We start from the raw sequence: 22,222 nt of genomic DNA on the forward strand, positions 1-22,222 counted from the left end.
TACCTTTGGAGTTTACAGTGCCCATGAACCAGTCCCACATTAAATTAGCCATTTCCCTGATGACTTCTCCCAGGTCTTGGTCATACCTTGCTGAAGTACAGAGAAGATCCAGAAGAGATGACCCCACACCCTTGCTCTGGTTTTACAATTTCGCCCCCAATAACTTCTTGCCAATCAGACTCCCAACCATTCTGATTCTCGAAATCAGACATAATTGTGGAAGGAAGCGCAGCTTCTGGGTGGCATTCAGTGCCTTGGTATCCCTGGTCACACCTATGAGAGAGCAGGTAGAGAAGTCACAGGCCTACCTGCCAACACAATGGCCATCTTATCTGAAACATTTCCCATGTCTTAATTTTGCGGCAACTTTCAGTTTTGCACCCTCCTCCCAAATGGATAGAGTCTTGTCTTTACTTTCTTTCTTCCTTTTTTTTTTTTTTTTTTTTTTTTAAGAGATGGAGTCTTGCTTGTTGCCCAGGCTGGACTGCAGTGGCATGATGATAACTTACTGTAGCCTCCAACTCCTAGGCTCACAATTATTCTCCCATCCCAGCCTCCTGAGTAGCTGGGACTACAGGCAAAATCCTTTCTTAAAAGAAATGACATTACAAGGGTAGAATTTGGGCATCAAGTAGTAATGAAGGAGGACATCAGTGTGTGTGTGTGCTGGGGGGTGAGGGAGAGGTGATTTTCCTGTAGCCTTAAAAGCCACATATCAATGTCTGTCTGTTTAACCAATATGTAAACCTGGCCATGTTTTATAGTTCCCCTAATGAAATTACATATATTTTAGAGTCTAAGTATTCAAGTGTGTTCCTCTGCCTTCATTAGTGATAATCACCATCTCCCCATATACACAACCTTGAACTTCTGGGGAAGTGATGTAGGACAGTGTGCAGCAACATTTGTTGCTTTAAGACTGTCAGAGGCAGAAAAGGGAAACAATAGTAAGGCTCTTTTAATAAACTCTGAAATTTAAACACAGGAGGCCTCCTCTTGAGGTTAGACTTTGAGGTTTAGAATATACGGTATTATACTTAATTTAAGGCAGCAATATCTTTTCCATCTAAAATGGAAACAGGAAGGGGGGTCATCTTCTTTTGGCCATTTCATTACTTAATACTCTGTCCATACAATTCTGATGACGACTGTTGTAGTACCCTTGCAGACACAAATCCTGAGAGGCAGGGAGCTGACTGCACTTTTTGGTGCGTGTACCTGCACATGCCGTGGTCACACGAGCCGTGCCCGTTGCACATGTTGGGACACTGCTGCCCGATGTAAATGCTGTCTAAAGCCCACTCGTCTTGGGCCGTGTAATAGCTCTGACTCCAGCGGAAGCGGGTGGCACTGGACCTAGAAACAAGATATAGTGGGGGGAAAAAAGCAGTATTTCAACCAATATGTGGCGGTATAAGACAGACAATGTCAGAGGCCAAAATCTTTCAGATAACTAACTTTCTGAGACTTGCATTTAGCTGCCCATCATTTTTCTATAATTTCCACTCAATTTTTGTGCAATGTAACAATTCTATCAGGAAGGAGAGTTAAAAAGAAGTCTACCTATTGAATACTCTTCACTCTTAATTTGAGACATTTTATTTTTTTAATTTTTACAATTTATTTATTTAGTTTTTAAATCAAACCCTGGTCTCCTGTGTGAGAGACATTTTAAAGAAAAACAAAATATCAGACTTCTTTGGTAGCTGTGCAGAAATCTGATGCTAGAAAAAGTACTATTAAAGAATATTTAAAAAAATAAAGATATCTACTAAACTCAACCTGTTTTTCACAGATTAAAAAATAAGATATCTCACAATACAATTTCTTACAATAAACACAAATAGTTATTGGAAGACTTTCAGTTATCTCTTAGTTTAAAACAAAAGATTCATTTCGGGGTATTGTTGTGGGGTTGAAGGGACATACTACAATGTAATCTATGGCAAATAAGAACATCTGGATGCTAAATTCTGCTGACTTCTGAAACACGAACTTGCTTGAGTTTCATGGACAAGCTGATCTTAAGTGGAGATGAAAAGTTAAACAGTCCATTACACACAGAGAGACACTAGGGACCTTAATTCACTGAATCCAGACATACAGTCCAAAGAAGCGGATATTTTGAGAGCAATGTCAATAAGGCTTCTAGTTATTGAGTACTATAAAACATTCTCTTTAAAATTACAGCATATTTTTCACCTGTAGGAATTTGCAGGGGTCTCTTTGGTCTAAGTACTAAACAAAAACAAAAGAATGTGCAGAATTATTGTACATGCTCAGTTCCATTGATTAAACCTTCCTCCCCAAGCATACTATATACAGATAGACTTGATCTTAATGGCTCTGAATGATCCATTAAAGTCTATTGCATTAATTACCCACATATTAAGTACTCCCTAAGTACATAACAGACTGTTAAAATTCAGACTAAGTCTTCATTGTTTATTTTATCAATGATCTGTGGCTAATAGGTTGCATTTTCATTCCTAGTAGGATAATTCCAGGACTCACTGAAGTGTATCCAGAAGACACAGGCTTGTTGCATATCAGCGCTCATCATAAGACATACAATGGGACCAATGCACTACCTCCTCTGTGGTAACAGGTTTATATTTGTAATCAAATGGCCATTACGATTTTCATAATCCCATACTAAGAAATGCTTTTTAGAAAAGCCTTCTATAAAAGTAGATACATTGTCTTAGTGCATAGAGCCTGAAAGAACAGAAGTAAATAAGACTCATGCACCATTGTTACCAAGAAAAGGAGAGTTGATTTTATTCCTTTAAGATTAATTGCAATATGAGTTAAGTTTAGGGCCACAGGTGACTGGACTGTGAGCTCTTTGAGAACTGGGATATCTTTTGTCTCAATGGTTTGCACAGGAACAGAATAAAGTACATTCTTAAAAAAAACTTTGCTAAAAAATTAGTCAACGAGTAGATGAACAGATCAGAAAGGGGCAGCCTTGCTTCCAACTTGTGTAGGTAATAGAGTGAAGAATGTCTAGGACGTGGGAGACAAGACCCCCAGGACCTTGGTTATACAATTTATCAGCTGCGTGACCTTTAGTGGGAAATTTAAGCCTTCAAGGGCTTCTAGTTTTTCACCTCTCAAATAAAAGTTTTGGGCAAACTGGTCTCTAATACTCCTTCCAGACCTCAAATACAATGATTCTTCTGGTGTTGTGTTGACCAAGGTGACAATTTATTTTCCTTACAGTCACACACCTATACGAAATCCATGGCATTACATTAATTTGAGATTTTGTTACTTCAAACATTAAACCAGGGGTGGGGTGGTTTGAGAAACCTGTCCTAGATTACATAGTTGATTTATGCTTCTAAGCAGTCACTGACACATTCTAAATTCTTTTTTTCTAAGTAAATTAGTCCTTACATGCATCTTAAGAACTTTTGGGAAAAAATTTCCTGAAGATAGAAAGTTTAAAGTGAACTATTCCATTTAAAATTACAACCCACAGTTTAATGTGTTGATGTTAATTAAGAGAAAAGGCAGGAGAAAGGTTGAATACTGGCTTCAGCTTTAGCGATAAAAAAATGAGTCCTGTGAGCGGTCTCCAGCTGGTCACACGTGCGAACACAAGGTGTGATCTTGCTGATTTGCAGCTGCGTGACTGCTAAATACTGCCCTCAGTACAAAAATTTAATTTGCTTATTCTCCTCCTTTCTCTCTCTCTTACAAATAAGTAACCTTAGGATGAAAATCTTGAACACTTTGGACTGAGTCTGAAAGTGGAACTACCGCTGTGTGGGTCATGAAATGAAGTTGGCTTGTATTTAATATCCAAACTCTATGGATTCCCAAAAGTAACGAAACTTGACTCTTTAATCCATTTTTTTTTTCCGTATAAAGTTGAAGGCTAAAATGAAATAGCATTGAGTCATCTCTTGATAGTTAGGTAACCTGAAGAATCAAGGTAAATGAAGGCTGGCTAAATTGTATTTTCTACCTTCAGAGTTCCTGTAATTACATTTACTCAATTATTCTGAAACTCATTCAGTCATTAGGTGTTGATTTGTTTATGAAGCCAGCGACTGACAGCTGTTTGGGTCTCATTAGGACTTGTTCTTATGTAAATGTCTCCCATAAAAATGAAATTAATTTTCATTGGGTAACAAATGTTGGGTTCATATACAATGTAATTTCTCTGAGCAGGTGTATACATTTGATATTCTCACTAGCCCATTCCTATCTAGCACATTTTCCAAACTTCACAGATCTTTGATAATGCAGGAACCACATTTGCTTTTATGCATTCAATTTGTATTATAGTTGCATATATTTTTTTATTCTGAGATATATATTTTTTAATTTCAGCATATTATAGGGGTACAAATGTTTAGGTTACGTGTGTTGCCTACTCCCCCTCCACCCCCCACCCCACCCCCTCCCCCATGTCAGAGCTTTAAGCGTGTCCATCCCCCAGATGGTGTGCATCACATTCATTATGTAAGTTGCATATGTTTTAATCAAAAATGGAGAACAAAGGTTTGGCCAAAAAAAGGAGTACTGCTTCAAACCAAAACGCACTCTCTTTCCCCAATGTTTGAGAAAAACATTCTATTCACAAAAGTTTGAGATAAGCAAAATAAAGTTATCAAGAATGCCAAGAAGAGTGAATATACTTTATAGCAGAGTTTTTGAGCATTATAGATTCAAAAACAATGACAATAACTAGTTGAATACTATTTTTTTGAAATGTAGCAATAATGTTTAGTTTATGTATTAGCCAGTTGGAATGCTAAAATAAATATCCTACTGGGTTGTTTTTAAATAAATATTTTAAGTTTCTTTTTCTAGGGCTTTGAAGGAAAGTTAGAAAAGCAGAATGGAATTATTTATTACAAGTACTTAAAGGCAAATGGTCAGGGGAATAACCTGGTGGAATTTTTTCTGTTGTAAAAAGAGATACTTTATAATAAAACATCTCTTTAGTTCATTGAGGCACATCGAATTAAAATTCTATTTAATTCCCCAACATTTAATAAATGCATCTACTATGTGGCAGGCACTGTGTTAGAACTCAAAAGTTTACAGGTCAATATATTTCCTTTCCCTGTCTAATTAATGCTGATAAGAGGTAGGGATAATACTAAAATTTTCAAGTTGGTGGTGCTATCTTTTGAGCTAAGATATAATAATGCAACACATTAATACAATTTGAGTGTGATATAGCCTGCAAAGCTTTTTCTGACAAGGACAAAATTTTCTGGGTGTTGCCTAAGCTACATTAAATAATAATAATAGTTTACAATATCTCTAAGTATGAAAAGACATCTCTAAAACACTATCAATTTTGTCTTATCTAATTTTGAAATCATACTTTACGTGTCAAGGAAAAAAATTAACAATTTTTAAATGAGGGAAATATACTTAATGGTGAAATAATGAAAAAATAAATAAACCTCAGTAGTCTTGCACCCAGTATGACAGTATTTCAATTGTTTGATGTGTTGTTTTGTATAAATTTGATATATGTGCTTGGAATGTCATTGAAATTAAATGAAAGTCTTGATTATATTCCCAGCGGTAGATATAAACAAGTAGAATGTTAGAGAAAGTAGCAACTTGTTACACAAAGCATTAATAGGGTATCCAGGAAATGGCTCACAGTTGGATATAAAAAAATCTGTGGAAATCAAATTTCAAGCATTTTATTCCAACTGACATAATAATGCATCCTCAAAAAATAATCAAGGAGGCATTCTTATATAATGGAGTAATTCAATTTTCAAATAAAAGGTGTAAAAATAATTTTAGGTTGTTATCTAACTAGTTGTTTTTGTGTAGAGCTTTTAATATAAAATAATCTGAGAAGGTTTATTTAGTAATTTTATCTTTAGAAAAGGGTTACGGGAAGGCATATATAATAGAAAACTAAAATAATACTTCTTCCTTTTATGCTTTTTCTTCTGCACAAACCACAGACTCTTAGGATTTCAGGACTGTGAAGGACCTTTAAGATAACCTAATTAAACCTTTTCATTATACTTAGAAGGAATTGACCTCAAGGAAGAGGTTGTGATAATGAACAAAAATAAATACACATTTTGCTATTGTGCTTAACTTGTCTTCATATTCAAGTCATGCTACCAGAGATAGTAAAAGTTAATGTGACAGTCATGTTTAAAGATGTCATCTCTTACCAAGTTTTCTGGGGAAGAAGTACTATGACTCTTCTCCACTGCGTGAACTCACTGGCATGGTAAATACTTGCTGATGTAAATTCCTGACAACTGGGCATACTTGGAAGGCATTCCTAAAAGAGAGTCAGGCAAAAATCAAACATTTTCCCCAAGTGAAATATGTTTACTCACTCACCGTATATGAAAAAGACCTTAGAGAAATGTAATTCATAATCTTAACTATTTGTGATATAGATGTAATCCATGATTTTTCCTCCTGTGAAACTAAAACATTTTAAGAAATACTTTCAAATATAAGATGCCATAATGAAATTGAATGTCTCCCAATTCTCACATGTACAAACAGAAATGGATTAGGAATCAATTATTTTTTACCTGTTATCATAACACTGACATTTGGCATAATTATTCTATTTGCTATGATGTTTACAAATTTATTGCAATGGGAGATTATTGATAAGTATATATAAAAAAGTAAATTTTATTACAAGATCTATATATTTCCTTTTTATTTCTAAAGACAAGAGATACCACATTCTTAATATGATCTACTTGCAGGCAAAGGGACTTACGAATGAAGTCAAATAACATGAAGACATGTTATAGGGGAAAAAGAAAGACACACATTTATAAAGGAAAGGGTTAGAGAAAAATAATATTCAAAACACCACCTGAGAGTATCCAGTTTTGAAGTTATTCACATTTCTTTTTTATTTCCAATTACCCTTTAGTATCTGACAGAGAAGAATGTGGCATCCTTGTAATTTCTTGCTGACTTTATGTCAATTCTAAGTTACAAATAACACCATTTCTTTTCAACCAAACCTAGACTTCTAGAACTGTCATTTCTTTGCTTCTTACGTAAAAAGGAAAAGGTTACACCTATCACAAGGTTTAGGGAAAATTGGCTTACTTCTTGGACGAGGTGCCAGGTAAGGCCATGGTTGGTTGAGTACTCCAGCTTCACCTGGTTGTCCATGTGAGGAGTGTATTTCTGGCCACACCCCATTACCAAACTGAACTGAATCATATAGGACGCTCCTATCTGCATCGATTGTGTTTCCACATAGCGCATACTTGAGGCGAGTTTAGAATCTCCTGTAAAACTAAAAGAGACAGAGGTGGAAATCAGAAAATTCTAAAAGCAATATAGCAGAGAAAATTAAGCTCTTCACTTCATAATATAGATCATAACAGTTTCATTTTACTTATTTAAGTCTTGCCAAGTTCTAGAATGGATTTCAGTCAATCTAATACATGAGATTTAAAACAAGCGATCAAAGCAGCAACTTTTTAAAAAAGTTAATACCTACTGAAATTGGTACTCACTCATATATTGCCCACAAGTAAAACCTTTTGACTCATTAATCTCACTTCTTTATATCTATCCTAAAGAAATAATATTCAACTTAGAGACGAATTTTATAAACTATGACAAATATTACAGGATTACCCATAGTAATTGGTAACAATCTCAATGTCCAACTGTAGGAAAAATGGAAGTCTTAAATAAAATGGTATAGCTACTCGACAGAATATTATCCATATTTCAAGTATTTATGGAGGTAATACATCACATTAAAATGTATATGATGGAATAGTTCAAAAAATAGCCACAAAATTATACATAAAGGAAATTCACGAGAATGTTTGTGTTAGCTACGTTTGGTGGTGGGAAATTTGTCATTTAAAAATTTTCTTTTTCTTATTTTTCAAATAGTCTTTAATGCTCATTCATTAAATACGGAAAACATCATAATGGAGTTTTAGTTGCTGTGCCTCAGATCAGTAAAATTCATGTTTTACTGGATCCGAGCTGAGTACTATGTAATTGTAAACTGTTTGAAGGCAAGCAAATTTTGTGTTTTTTTTTTTTTTTAGAGAAAACTGCTCAGGAATTTGTAATCTATCAGAGAAGATTAAAATGTGGACATATTTTCACTGTAGTTACATGGGTCAGTGTAAATATTCCCAGAGTCAACCGCATTAAAATTTGTCTGTCACAGCACGGTTTCTGCTACTCTGAAGCAGTTCCAGGGCCATTCTTCAACAGTAACTTCTATTAGTCAGGTGGTATAGCTGATGTGGACCAAGGACCAAAGCACTCTGTGAAATCTTTGAGGCATTTAATATATTTTCTTAATTATGTTTTGCTGAATTGGCAAAATGAGTAATTATTCTGACTTGCTTTTTCCAGAGATTAAGATGTTACTTAATGATGGAACATTTTCTATATAGAGGATCACCATGGACTTAGACTAAGGTCATAAAATATAAGAAGCTTTTTCCAACAATGAGTAATTACCATTTAACAGTTTTTAAACCAAGGTTTTGCACTGGGACAATGAATAGAGGAATAAAATGGAAAAGCCCTAATCTCTGCTTTAGTTGAATAGTTAATAAAAAGAAGGGAAAAGTCATATTCAATACTGCTGGTCTTGCAAATATAATTAAAAAATAGAAAATGACACAACTTATCATTATTAATATAGATGCCTATCATTTGTTGAGTCAAGGCCATGTACTCAGACTGTGATAAGCACAATATTATCCACATTATCTTCTTTAGTTCCACCTCTGCATAGTAAGAATAATTATTTCTTTTTAACACATGAGAGAATGGGTCTAGTAAATGGTCGAGACTCAACAAGAAACCAGCTTTGCCTGACTCCAAACTCTTTTATCCAGTACACTATTTCTTTGTCTTTCTATTACTCTAAGATTGGGAGAGAAAAACATTGCAATTTGGAATAAATTTTATAGTTAATTTACAAATCATTAACTCTCAGTTATTATGCAATGATACTCTGATGTTAAAAATATAAAACCATGATTGCTGCTATGTGGTTGGGTATACAGGATGCAATCCAAAAAAATATAAAGCTATAGAATGTAAGTTTTAGCAATATTGGAAAAATAAAAGAAATCAACACAGAACAAAAATAGTTGAAAGTCATATAGGCACAAACTTCTCCAGATTGCTTCCAGGGTCTTTCTACTAGGCCAAAAAAAAAAAAAATAGATAAAAATCCCAAATGCTTTTCCCCATGAGAAGTAAATGCTGATTTTAGCTTCAAGGGCTCTTTCTCGTACCCTTTATGAGGAGGAAGGTAATTAGAGGCAGCCAAACAGGCTTCATTTAAATTGTTTGCTTTAAAGATACACCAGTCTCCTGGGCATCTGGAGAGAAACCCTGTAATGTGTGTTAGCACACAGGCTGAAGGGTCTGCAAGTGACACAGAGCCACTAAAACTTTCTCATGTATGCCATGCATAGCATTTCCCCACCTGAGCATTTCTGGAATAACTTAAGGTTATTTTCACAATCAGATTCTTGTAAGTTTCTCCCTTCTGAGATGGTTTAATGCCCTCATAATTCTGTACAGAAACACAAGGAAATGCTGTGCTTTACAAATATTGCCTGCTCCTGACCTTTGCACGATTATCATTGCTACCATGAAATGGGCTCAAGAGATGAAGCATTTAGACTCGAGGAGAGGTGTGTGCTCTGTGAGCTACTTTGGTGATATCAGATTTTAATGGGACCAAGATACCAAGAAAGAAACAAGATAAAAATTATATAAAATAGGCCGGGCGCTGTGGCTCACGCCTGTAATCCTAGCTCTTGGGAGGCCGAGGCGGGCGGATTGCTCAAGGTCAGGAGTTCAAAACCAGCCTGAGCAAGAGCGAGACCCCGTCTCTACTATAAATAGAAAGAAATTAATTGGCCAACTGATATATATATAAAAAAAAAATTAGCCGGGCATGGTGGCGCATGCCTGTAGTCCCAGCTACTCGGGAGGCTGAGGCAGTAGGATTGCTTGAGCCCAGGAGTTTGAGGTTGCTGTGAGCTAGGCTGACGCCACGGCACTCACTCTAGCCTGGACAACAAAGTGAGACTCTGTCTCAAAAAAAAAAAAAAAAAAAAAAAAATTATATAAAATAGGCTGGGCATGGTGGCTTATGCCTGTAAGCCTACACTTTGAGAGGCCAAGGCAGGAGGATCACTTGAAGCCAGCTGCTTGAGACCACACAGAGCAACATAACAAGACCTCATTTCTACTGAAAATAGAAAAATGAGCTGGGCGGGTGGTGGTCTGTGCTTGTAGTTTCAGCTACTCTGGAGCCTGAGGCAGGAGGATTGCTTGAGCCCAGGAATTTGAGGCTGCAGTGAGCTATGATGACGCCACTGTACTCTAGCCTAGGTGACAGAGACTCTGTCTCAAAAAAACATTATCTAAAATAACAAATATGCTAATAATACTAAGTAAAATGAAGGCAGTTAAACAATGACAACAAAATTCTTGTTTAGCATCTATCTCTGTTCCATTGGTAGAATAGGAGCCTAGAGTGAATTTGGTGTTTCCTCTTGTGGGCAGATACTTTTGGGTGGGCTGCTTCAGCTACCAGACATGGCCTCTTTTCTCTCTAGTCACCTTCCAGTGTTTGGTCCAGGGCTGGCCATGTGCACACCAGTGAGTTCTCACCGATGAGGTGTAAGTGAAAGATGGTAGGTGGATTTACTCATTTGGCTTTCATTGTAAGTTTTAAAAGGGACTGATGGAATTGGCTGCCACACTCTTTCACCTGTTGCTCCTACGGTCTTCCTTCCTCTCTAGAGGGCAGCGACCATCTTATGACGATAATGGAACAGTATGCAGATGGAAACCTTTCTGCTGAGATAGTGGAGAAGAAAGAGAGCCTGGATCCCTGACAGCCCTTGTTAAGGTGCTCACCACCCCTGGACTGCCTACTCTAGAACTGCTTGTACAATAAGAAATAAGCCCCTTTGCTTTTGTTTATGCCCTGGCCAGTCTTCTCTTGTTGGTTTTGTTGTGACCTAGAGCTGAATGCATTTCTAACGGACACATCAGCCATGCTTCCTGGTACTATGTGCCATCTATCCCAATGCCTTAATCTGAGGCAGAATAACACAAGGAAAGCACAGACATCTGTGTCTTAAATTCTAGACCATTCATAGTACAAGTTCACTTGATTGTTTCTGGTTTATTCAAGACTAGCTGAAAGTCAGTGATATTAAATCTGTTTTTTTTTTTTTTTTTATTCCTGAATGTTCATACTCAGCTGGAGTTTTGGGGGCAGAGAATTTCACAGACTATGATCGTTTAATTTACAAAACTGCTCCTATTTGCTGCTTGTCTAAGTCAAGATATGTTTATAAAGGCAAACATGAAGCAGAACTTCTTTTCTGTTACAATCATAGGAAAAGAAAAGAATAGCTCACATCAGCATTACAGGGAGAAATTCCGGCAACAGAATGCACTGGGAATTGGGAGGCTTAGATTTATTCATGTTGACTTGCAGGAGTGCCTTATAAATAAAGTAACAATAAAAAAAGCTCCCACCTCTAATTCTAAGATTTAATGAGAGAATGGGGATAACCCTTTCCACCAGGAAAATACTGCCTCTCCGGTCCTCTTTATTTCTACCTCTAAGAAGGCTAGTAGGCTTCCTATTATGACAGTGGCCAAATAGATAACACCGTAATGTAATCCGAGTCTCCACAGTTCTATACTAAGTCCATGGTACAGCTCCCTTTCCTCCCCTTTCCTTGCTTAATCTCAAGTATTGCTGAGGATCTGTTTTTCTGACCAGGCTGGAAGCCTGTCCACAGGGAGGGATCATGTCTTACTCATCTCTGTAGCTCCTAAAGCACTCAGAACCTTGGCTGCACCTCAGAGAAGCACAATGTATTAGGCACGTAGTTTTCTAAAAGCTGGATTATCTTATCAGACCTTTGAGTCAAGACCATCTGGGAGACCATCAGGGATCCTTAACATAGTGTTATGGAGAAGGAAAACTGAGAGGCTGAGTGGCTGGTCCCAGGGGTCACACAATTGCTAAAAAGCTAGAAACAAAGACTTCTGGTTGCTACTTCGAAGTCATTTCCACTATGCCATGCCTATTACAGGCTCTCAAAGAATGTCTGTTAAATAAAATGAGCACATGAGTGAGGCTTTCAATTGGGGAGTAGGCAAGTTTTACAAAACTATAATTACTTAAATGCTGTAATGTACACCGACAAGGGTTTGAGGTTATCTTGACTTAAATAAATCACTTTCTGCATTTCTCCAGAGCCTATTTCCCCTCTACAGAAAAAAAAAGGCTCTTTTATATGAAAGGCAGATACACATAACCAAAGTAAGTGGAGAATACTTGAGCCACAAAGTTCCTTAAAAGCAAATTCATGTCAAACAACTGAGTTATCTAGGGACTGAGCCATTTTTGACAACTGAGCCCATCCCTTTAAGAATAGTTTGGTAAGTCAGCCAAGATGGCCAAAATCTCACTATTAATTTGCCATAACAGAAGACAATGCAACAGTATCTATACTTCTTAGATGCCTAAGCAATATATTAACTTTAAGAGTTCCATAGAAAAGAACAGCTCTGCATAGCTAATTTCTAGAAAAACAGGAGAGCCACACAATGCTGGTTTTTTTCTTTTTTTTTTTTTTTGAGACAGAGTCTCACTTTGTTGCCCAGGCTAGAGTGAGTGCCGTGGCGTCAGCCTAGCTCACAGCAACCTCAAACTCCTGGGCTCAAGCGACCCTCCTGCCTCAGCCTCCAGAGTAGCTGGGACTACAGGCATGCACCACCATGCCCAGCTAATTTTTTCTAATATATTAGTTGGCCAATTAATTTCTTTCTATTTATAGTAGAGATTGGGTCTCGTTCTTGCTCAGGCTGGTTTCGAACTCCTGACTTCGAGCTATCTGCCCACCTCAGCCTCCCAGAGTGCTAGGATTACAAGCGTGAGCCAACGTGCCCGGCGACAATGCTGTTTTTGCTTTGATACCATTCAGCAGTTATATACATCTGTAGAAGGAGATGTGAATGAATTTAAGCCTCTCTGATATCATCCTTTTTTGGTTTATGTTCTTGTAATCATCAAAGAAATGTTTATTAGATTTGACAGAAACACTTGTTGATATTGTGGGATTAAAGGCAGCATTTTAAATCACTTGTTATTTCTACAACATCATATTTCAAAACAGAAATAACTATTATTTTAGTGGATTACATAAATTTTATACTCATTGGAAAAAACAATCTGATATCATAAAAGCAGCATTAAAAAAGGTAAACATTTATAATTCCATTCTCTAAAGATGACTACTGTTAACATTTTGGTATAAATACTTTCAGATATTTGTTTCTAAGCCTACACACAAAATTACACACACACACATTTTTCTTTCTTCTAAATAATTATGAAATAATAGTAAATCTGCTTTTTCCTTTTATAAACTTTCATTGCCATCTTTCCATATTGGAAAAATATGGTGAAAATTTTTCATTTTTAGGCCAATCTCCAAATATGAAAATTTGGGGATGTTGTTTCCATTTTTATTGTTATAAATAATTCTTGTATAATATGCATCCTTGTATATCTTTGTACATTTGTCCAGCTATTTCGTGAGGATAAATTCCTAGAAGCAGAATTACTTCATCAAAGCAAATGCACATTTCAAAAGTTGGCACTTAACTGCCAAACTGTCCTCCAAAAAGATTATACCAAGTTACACTTACCAAGAACATTAACAGTGACTGAAGTGCCAATTCTTACTACTCATCCATACTGAACTTTGACAATATTTTTTATTTTAGCCACTTTATGTCTATAGTCTCTTAATCTACATTATGTTGATTACTAAAGTTTAAAGTCTATTCATGTTTATTGGCTATTTATAATTTTTTTGTGTAAGTAGCCTTTTCATCTGCTTTGCCCATTTTAAAAAAGTGGGTTTTATCTTTTTCTTACTGATTTGTAAGAGTTCTTCACATACTGGAGATATATAGTTTATTATGTATGTTGGAAATATCTCCCTACTTGTTGTCTCTGTCAGTTCCTTTATATTCCTTGCACCTCACTTCCTTTCAGAAAGGAACACACTGATCCATGTAGTCAGGTCTGACACCCCTGGCTGGAAACATTTAGGATGGAGAGGAGAGAGAAAACACATGTGTAATCTTGAAATTCTCTATTGCTTTCTCCTTTCAATTACATGCAACCATGTGCATTATTTAGACCCTATTTAAGCCGAGCCTTTGGTACGACCTTGATACATTTAATTTTGGAAACTCCATCTCACATCATATCAAGCATACTAAAATGTACATATGTTCCACTTTAAATATAAATAGTTTTGGTTTTAAAAAATATTCAAATGGATTTTATAACTTTGCCTCTAAATTTTATTTGGCTACTTACTAGTAATGCATTTAATATACTTTTGGCTGTGATTTTTCAGCATACTCAGGAATCTGACCAAAAAATAATTTCCAATATCATGAAATTTTATGCATATTAAATTTAGCAATTAATGAAGTTAGTCTAGTGAGGTTTTTTTTCCAGATAATTAAAATTTTATTAATTTCATTTTTGTAATTTTCTTGTTGTATTTTTGAGGCAATATACATTTTCTCAGCCTTGGACTTTTTCCAGTCCCCTTCCCTGGAAAGCTTGGATGCTCCAGCACTGTGTCCAAAATAAGTAATAAAAGAGCTTCCCAGGCAGAGGCACAGCTGATGCAAAGGCGCTGGGAGAGGAAAGAGTGTGGCTTGTTGGATTAGAGAGACGGAAGATCAGCATGGCTGTGATGGACTGAGTAAAAGGCAGCAAGGCAGGGGAGGAGGACACAGAGTGGACCCAGCTAGCTCACCCAGGGTCTACCAAGGGGATTTTGTGAACCACTGTCCATAGAAAATAATTGTCTCAGTCTACTGAATTTCTGTTTCAACAAACAAGACAACCCACACACCTAGACCGGATAATGTAGATTTTTCTTGTTATTAATTGGCTTAGTGATTTGTTTCCTTACTTCTGAAACCTCACTTATCTACTTAGCCCAAAAGAAGATTTTTAGGGAAATATAACTTTGGAGAAATAAATCACTTAAAAATCAACCCCCTGCACATCAACAGGATACAAGTCTTAGAATTCTGCCATTATGCCCATTCTTTATGCATCTTCAAGTGGTTCATTTCCCCACTGCCACCATCCTGGTCCCAGCACATTGCAGCACATGCAGATGATGCTATTACCCTCCTTGCTGAGCTCCTGCTACTTGCTTCTCCTATCAGCCTCTCCACACAGCAACCACAATTATTCCTTAAAACGTCAGATCACATCACTCATCTGCTCCAAATTATTTACTGGATTCCCATAGCAATCTAAAACCCAAAATCTTTATATTGCTTTACAAGGCTCCAACATGATCTGGTTTCTTTCTTCCCTTGAGGCCTCGGCCCTTGCTGTTCTCTCTGCCTGCGAAGCCCTCATCCCACACCTTTACATAGTTGTCTCTCCCATCATTCTGGACTTGACTTTAATGCCTCCCAGGAAGGCTTTCCCAATCCTCTTACCTAAAATAGCCCCCCTCTCCACTTCTGCCGCCTAAAACTCCATTTTCTTGCCCTCACGGCACTTATCACTGCCTGGAATATTTTATGAATTTGTTTATTTGTTCACTGTTGCTACTCCCCTCTAGAATGTAAGTAAGCTCCATAAGCAAATGGCTTCTCTATCTTTATCTCCAACACTAACTGCTACACTTCCAGTACAAATAATACCTGTAATGCAATCAATAAACAGCTGAATATATAAATTAGTCTATCAATAAATGAAAAACCTCATGTAATGAAATGCTCATAGTGAAAAAGCCTAATAAATAGGTTCTATTTTAGAAAGTCACTTATAAATCTATTCAATTATATTAGCAATCTTACAGAGACGCTGAAAGCCCTAGGTGCTGGGAATACTCTTTTCGCAGCTGTTGAGAATAATAGAAAGTGACTTTTCCATTTGTCACTCAGTGTATTTACCTTATCTATCTGCTAAGTTTCCTAGAACAATCATTTACTATGAAAGGGTGGCTGAGGTGGCTCTTGGGAGCCATCTCTCCTGGACTAACTTTCTTCAGCAGCACAATTTTAGCTGATTTACTGCTCTTTTTAATAGTCTTTGCAAAAAAAAAACCAAAAAACCAAGAATACGCTAAGCTGGCTAATAAACTATTTAAACTGAGAAAAGTTCTATGTAAGTTACAGGTTTACATTTAATGAAAGAAAAATCAGAGCACCTGGTTAGCTTAGTCAGTAGAGCATGAGACTCTTTTTTTTTTTTTTTTTTTTTTTTTTGAGACAGAGTCTCACTCTGTTGCCCAGGCTATAGTGCTGTGGCATCAGCCTAGCTCACAGCAACCTCAGACTCCTGGACTCAAGTGATCCTCCTGCCTCAGCCTCCCAACTAGCTAGGACTACAGGCATGCACCACCATGCTCAGCTAATTTTTTTTCTACATATTTTTAGCTGTCCAAGTAATTTTCTTTCTATTTTTAGTAGAGACAGCATCTCACTCTTCCTCAGGCTGGTTTCGAACTCCTGAGCTCAAACAATACACCCACCTCCGCCTCCCAGAGTGCTAAGATTACACGTATGAGCCACTGCACCTGCAGTGCAGAGACTGAGACTCTTAATGAAAGAAAAATCACTAAAAATTTACTTGGCTATTACTCTTATTCTATAGGTTGATTTGTTTCATAAAGGATTGCCAGTAATTTTTTTTCTTATAACCTAAGAAATCAGAGGCATCTAAAGTGTCAGCTGGGCACTAACCCAACCCCTTCTCTGCCCACATGTACAAATGACATAATCCTTACATTAGTATTGTGCGACCTCCTTGCCTAGTCTCAGTATCAGTCTAAAGGAATAACGATCTGTGTGGAGTAAAGACTCTGACTGGTTTAAACCCTTTAAACAAATATTCGAATTTTTAAAAAATTAGCCAAAAAGTAGCAGAGGGAGAGGGAAATTTCATTTAAACGTGTGTTGTCCAACACTTGCTAACTGTGACGGCTCCTCCTGTGGGCCTGAATGTCCCTACAGATGCATGTTTAGTGCAAACATGAGCTCTGATGGTGGTTCTCCAGGTCACTTTGGAAAACTTTTTGAGTTATCCATTACTACACATTATTGCTGATTACTGAGGGTCCTTATAACCTAGAAGTACCTTAACAACTCCTTAATAGCCCCTCTTGTATATCTTAAAATTTCACCCATCATTCTGCTATATAATTATGTAATTATATTCTTGATAGAGCCACGGTACTATTTATCTATCTCTTATGGCAAATGGACTGTATTTAATTTATATTATAAGATAAACAGGCTTTTAGGATTCTTTTTAACCTGGGGTTTTGCATGGGCAATTCCTCCTCATAAAATACACAAAGTCTTTTTTCTTGTCTATGCTCATAGATATCCCATGAGATACGAACACATACTTTTTAAATGTCCTAAACATGTACTCATTTATCAATTCCCTCTGACTTGGGCCACCCACCCTGCAGCTGTTCTTTTCATTTTACACCTCTAGTTTCCTCCATCCAGGGCTGACCTTGCCACCTGGGGCTGGTGTGGAAAACTAGGCTTCAAAGATTCTCCCATCACATCATCACGTACCACCCAATGTCACCTTTTTTTTTCTCATGTCTTTTGTCATTCACAGTTAATTTTACTTCTTGCATGTTGCTCTTTTATTTTCTTTCTATTTTGACACTTACTTTAGGAAATTTCTCTTTCTAAAAAAATGACCCACATATGACTAGTGCTAGTGATTTACTTATGTAAAGAAAAAAGCAGCTTTAATTAAAAAATAAAATAAAATTAGACAAGGAATGAATATCTTTTATCTTTAATGCCCATGAAAGTACTCAGGAGGTCCTTTAATATTTCTACAGGTCCCAACTCTCTCTAAATCTTCTTTTAATTAAATCTGCTTTTCCTCAAGCACCATTAATGATAAACAAAAACTATAGCTTTTCTTATTCCATCTTAATTTTTGCTTCAATTATTAATAGGGCCCAGTGCTTTTTTTCTTCTACTTTTTATTCCAAATGAACTGTGTTTACGTTACATTATGAAATAAACAGGCTTTTAGGGTCATTTATGTCTGAGATTTCCTAATAACTACCCACTATTCATAAAATCTTTTCTATGGTAATATATTTAGTGTTGCTGGAATGTAATCCATCTGTATAGAGATGATGATTAGTATTTAGATAGAAAAACACTGACAACAAGAAGTACAAAAAGTACTATGAATATTCTCTTGCACAACTCTCCAAACTTTCCCCCCAACCAAATCTAGTTTACACAAGAAAAATTTCATTTAACATCTCTATTTTCATTTCTTTACATTTCAGAGACATGTTCTTCTGCATTACTAAAACAATGTTTATTATCTTCTAAAATTAAAAAAAGTTGTTTATACTATGGACCTAAACACAACCCTACAGAAACCAATTTTCTTCCCTTCAACCAGACAATGAAGGGAATGGAAATGGCATGCACATAGTAGGTACTTTATATCTGTGATCTCACTTAATATTTACAACAATCCTGGGAGTACTGAGGTATCATTGCTTCCATTTTACAGATAAAAAACTCAGGTTCAGAGAGGCTAAATAAGTTCCCTGAATGCATAGCTTTTTGACATTACTGTTTTGATATAGGAACATGTTTGGTAATATAAAAATGAAATCATTAAAGTGTCATCTTCTAGAAATTACAAGAGAATGTGTAAGACTGGTGTTCTCACTCTATGCCACTGTTGTCCCATTATTAGGGGCTGGCAATGGAGTGAGGTTTATCATAGGGCAGTGATACAGTTGGAATAAGGGTTAGAGATGGCACTAGGTCATGCATGGGATGAAAGACAAAGATAGGGTGGGAGATCTGGGTGGAAGTGGAAGTTGTTAGGAACAAAACTTAGTTATTTCCTATTTTGACAGAGTTGCTTTGATGCAACCTTCTTAAAACAGCTACATCAAAGCACATTCCTCAAAATCCCTCATTAGTTAAAATTGTCCTGCTTTGACTGTTCAGGCTTTTAAGCGGCAGTACCAGAATTTGAACTCAGGTCTCTGACCTCAAAGCTTATGTTTCTACCACAGCATAACTACCAAAAACAATGGCCAATTCTAATATGCTATGACAACTGTCATCTTGCAATTATGTAGATTTTAAAACAAAAACTCTATGTAATATGACAGCAATGTCCTTCTTACCTGTGGTGTCTAGTTAGTTTATTAGATAGGACAGAGGAATGTTAATGTCTTAATGTCCCTTGGTATTATCACTAATAGTATTAGTTAGATGCAATCTTTAATAAACTTCAATTAGAATTATTCCCTTAGTGATCCCATGTAAGATGTTTGTTTTAAAGACTATTTTTAAAACCTAAAGCACATAGAGGTTCTGATTTCGGATACTATGTATGGAAGAAAGAAAAGTACTACAAAGAATTAAAAGCAATCCATTTCTCCACTGAAAAAAAGTATTCTAGGATGACATACTGGAAAGTGATTTACAGCATATTGACTATAGTTCTTCTAATGAAAAAGCAATTGTCCAAGTTTTCCCTGGAGAACACTCTCAGTAACAACAATCCATGCTCATGGAAAGTCATGAGTTAGAAAATGAGAACCAAATGAACTCACAGCTGGGAAAAACCAACAATAATTAATTTAACACCAGCCATTCGTACAGACCACGTATATGTTTCAAAATTTCCCTTGAGAGAAACAAGGTCATTGAAGGGCAGAGACCACATACTTAAATATATTTAAAGAATTTTTACTTAATAAGACAATATACTCCAAAGATTTTACATTAAAAAATAACAGCTTGTTTTAGGAGTATGAGGTTATAATAAATGGTCAGTATCATCACTTGAATTTCAATATTGAATAAATGTTTCTGAAAAACATCACTAAGGTGTTCACATTAAATCTTGGACAATATATTCCTCAACAGCAGCAGGGAGAAAACAGTGTCATTAAAAGGGGTTTTATTCTGACTCATTGGCTAAGAAAATAGGAACAGTTTGAGATCTTCCATGTTGTTTCATTTTAATGAGCAGTGAGCATTTTTCATGTCCTTATTAAAGTGGTTAATGTGTTTCTGTAGTCTCATTATCACCGCCAGAGTATACTCTCTGTTGTTTCATAACCAAGACAACTCCTTTTCGTTTCAGAGAAGATCAGAAAGTCAAATCGATTGCTCACATGTGGTTGTTAATAAAACTCCTACAGTGCTGCTCAAGGTGCCCATGGGGATTGTACAATTATTTATATTTTCTTATGGTTTTTCTATAATTACTGTGATTGTACTTTCACAAAGTAAATGTATCTCCACCAATTAAAGCAGTGGTGGGTTAAGAATATTCATCAGACTTGTGTGAAAGGATATTGTTCTTAGGGTTTTGATCAAAGCACAGAAATTAAACTGCTGTTATCATGCATTCAACCCAAGTGTTAAATTAAAATGCTCAGCAACTTTGGAGTTTATATGAGCAGATGTTAACTATTTATGAAAATAAACATGATACAGGACTTGCATTCATGATATGACTGTTTGTTGTATTAAGTGTTAGGGAAAAAACCTGCTACACAAACTTGAGGGATATAGTTTATGGTACATGACCAATTTGAATTACTGTTAATTCAGGTCAATCTAAATTTTCAGAAATAAAAAATTCTAAAAAAAAATCATTGTGGTTTATATCTTTATATCTTGTTATTTGTTTTACCCCTTTATTTTCTTTGAAGGCTCCAGGACTAAGAAAGAACATCCATAGAAAGAAGCATCTGAGGCTATCAAACAGAAAACACACAATATAACCTTTCCTACTCTGTCGTATAGAAATTTCATTTTATCCAGTTTGACAGTGCTTGCTGCAAAAGTGACCAGCTGTACTTCCATTCCATTAGCTGTCATTTTGATGCTAGAATTTTAGCCTGCTGTGTGTGAGATGTGACCATACATGCACAATTCCCATCAAAGGTAATTTTCGGCGCAATATGGTGTAAAATTTACCTCTAATTATGATAAGGTCACTGATGGGTCATTTATGATATGCTCTCTGGAGGCAGTGAATAGCTTTTGGCGAGATTCATCTGGAGGAATTAAATTGGTCTGACCATGTGCCCAATAGAAAATAAAAGTCTCTTAGAAAAATTATTCCTCAAGCATGTTTATGGTCCTAAAGGAACCTAGAGAGGTGTAGTATGCACTGTGGTGAAGGATGTGCGTTTGGGAATCATGCAGACCTAAATTTTAATCTAGGATCTCTGGGCCTGGAAGACCCCACATGACCTGGCCTCTGCACATCTCTTGGTTTGCATTCTTGACATTCCTTCCCTCACTAACAGGGCTCCAGAACTACTGGCCTCCTTCCTGGTCCTTGAACATGCTGTGGTCACTCTCACTTGGGGACTTTGCACCACAAACTTTCCAATAATTGGAATTCTCTTTCGCCAGATCTTCATGTGACTGGAACTTCCTTGTTCTACCTTGCAATCGGGGGACTGTACTGCACCCACTGCCTGGACTGTCCAAAGGTAGCCTCTGAGAAGCCTCTTGGGAATTCCCTATGTAAAGCAACTACCTCTTGATCCCAACTAATCACTGATGTATCATTCTGGTTGTGTTCATGAAATGCTAATCACAGTTGAAATTAGTTATTGACTGTTTATCATATAATTAAATTTGTATATGATCACAGGGGGAAAATATCCAAAAATGAAGGGTACCTTAATTAGGCTATCCCACAATCTTGAACCCTCCACCAGCACTGACTATATGAAGCACTGGTCCAATACAGCTTGATAAAATGGATTAAAAAGGTCTTAGTTAAGAAATCAAGGCTGAAAAAACTTCTTGGACTTAACGTAAGCATGAAAACAGAAGTACTCATGGGAAATTTTATTAAAATAGTCACTAGAGTGATTTCATGCTTCATTTGGATTATCATGGACTTCTATGAAGGGAGAATGTGGTAGTCACTTTAATTATAAACACTTTTTGAAGAAGGTTTTTATATGTAACTGTGGGACATGAGACTCTGAGATTAATGAATATGGTGAAATTTTATGTTTATTTAAATCAATCCATATTTTGCTTTCAGTTCTCCTTCCCAAGACATCTTATTTGAAGATGTCATATTGACTTTTCAAGGGGTTCA

At 36.3% G+C, this 22,222-nt stretch overlaps 1 protein-coding gene across 3 annotated transcripts in view; it reads right to left on the reverse strand.

Annotated features, from left to right (window-relative positions):
- Positions 1-22,222, reverse strand: part of RELN (reelin) — a 457,647-nt gene that overhangs the window by 117,443 nt on the left and 317,982 nt on the right. For all 3 annotated transcript variants that reach the window (XM_012747047.2, XM_012747038.2, XM_076006499.1), the window contains exons 21-24: positions 7,087-7,279; positions 6,174-6,286; positions 1,219-1,356; positions 87-273 (exon numbers count right to left, since the gene is read on the reverse strand). In XM_012747047.2, coding sequence (XP_012602501.2) covers positions 87-273; positions 1,219-1,356; positions 6,174-6,286; positions 7,087-7,279 — 631 coding nt within the window. The remainder of the gene's footprint in view (positions 1-86; positions 274-1,218; positions 1,357-6,173; positions 6,287-7,086; positions 7,280-22,222) is intronic.

The sequence above is a fragment of the Microcebus murinus genome, chromosome 9, assembly GCF_040939455.1.
Source record: "Microcebus murinus isolate Inina chromosome 9, M.murinus_Inina_mat1.0, whole genome shotgun sequence".
NCBI lineage: Eukaryota > Metazoa > Chordata > Mammalia > Primates > Cheirogaleidae > Microcebus > Microcebus murinus.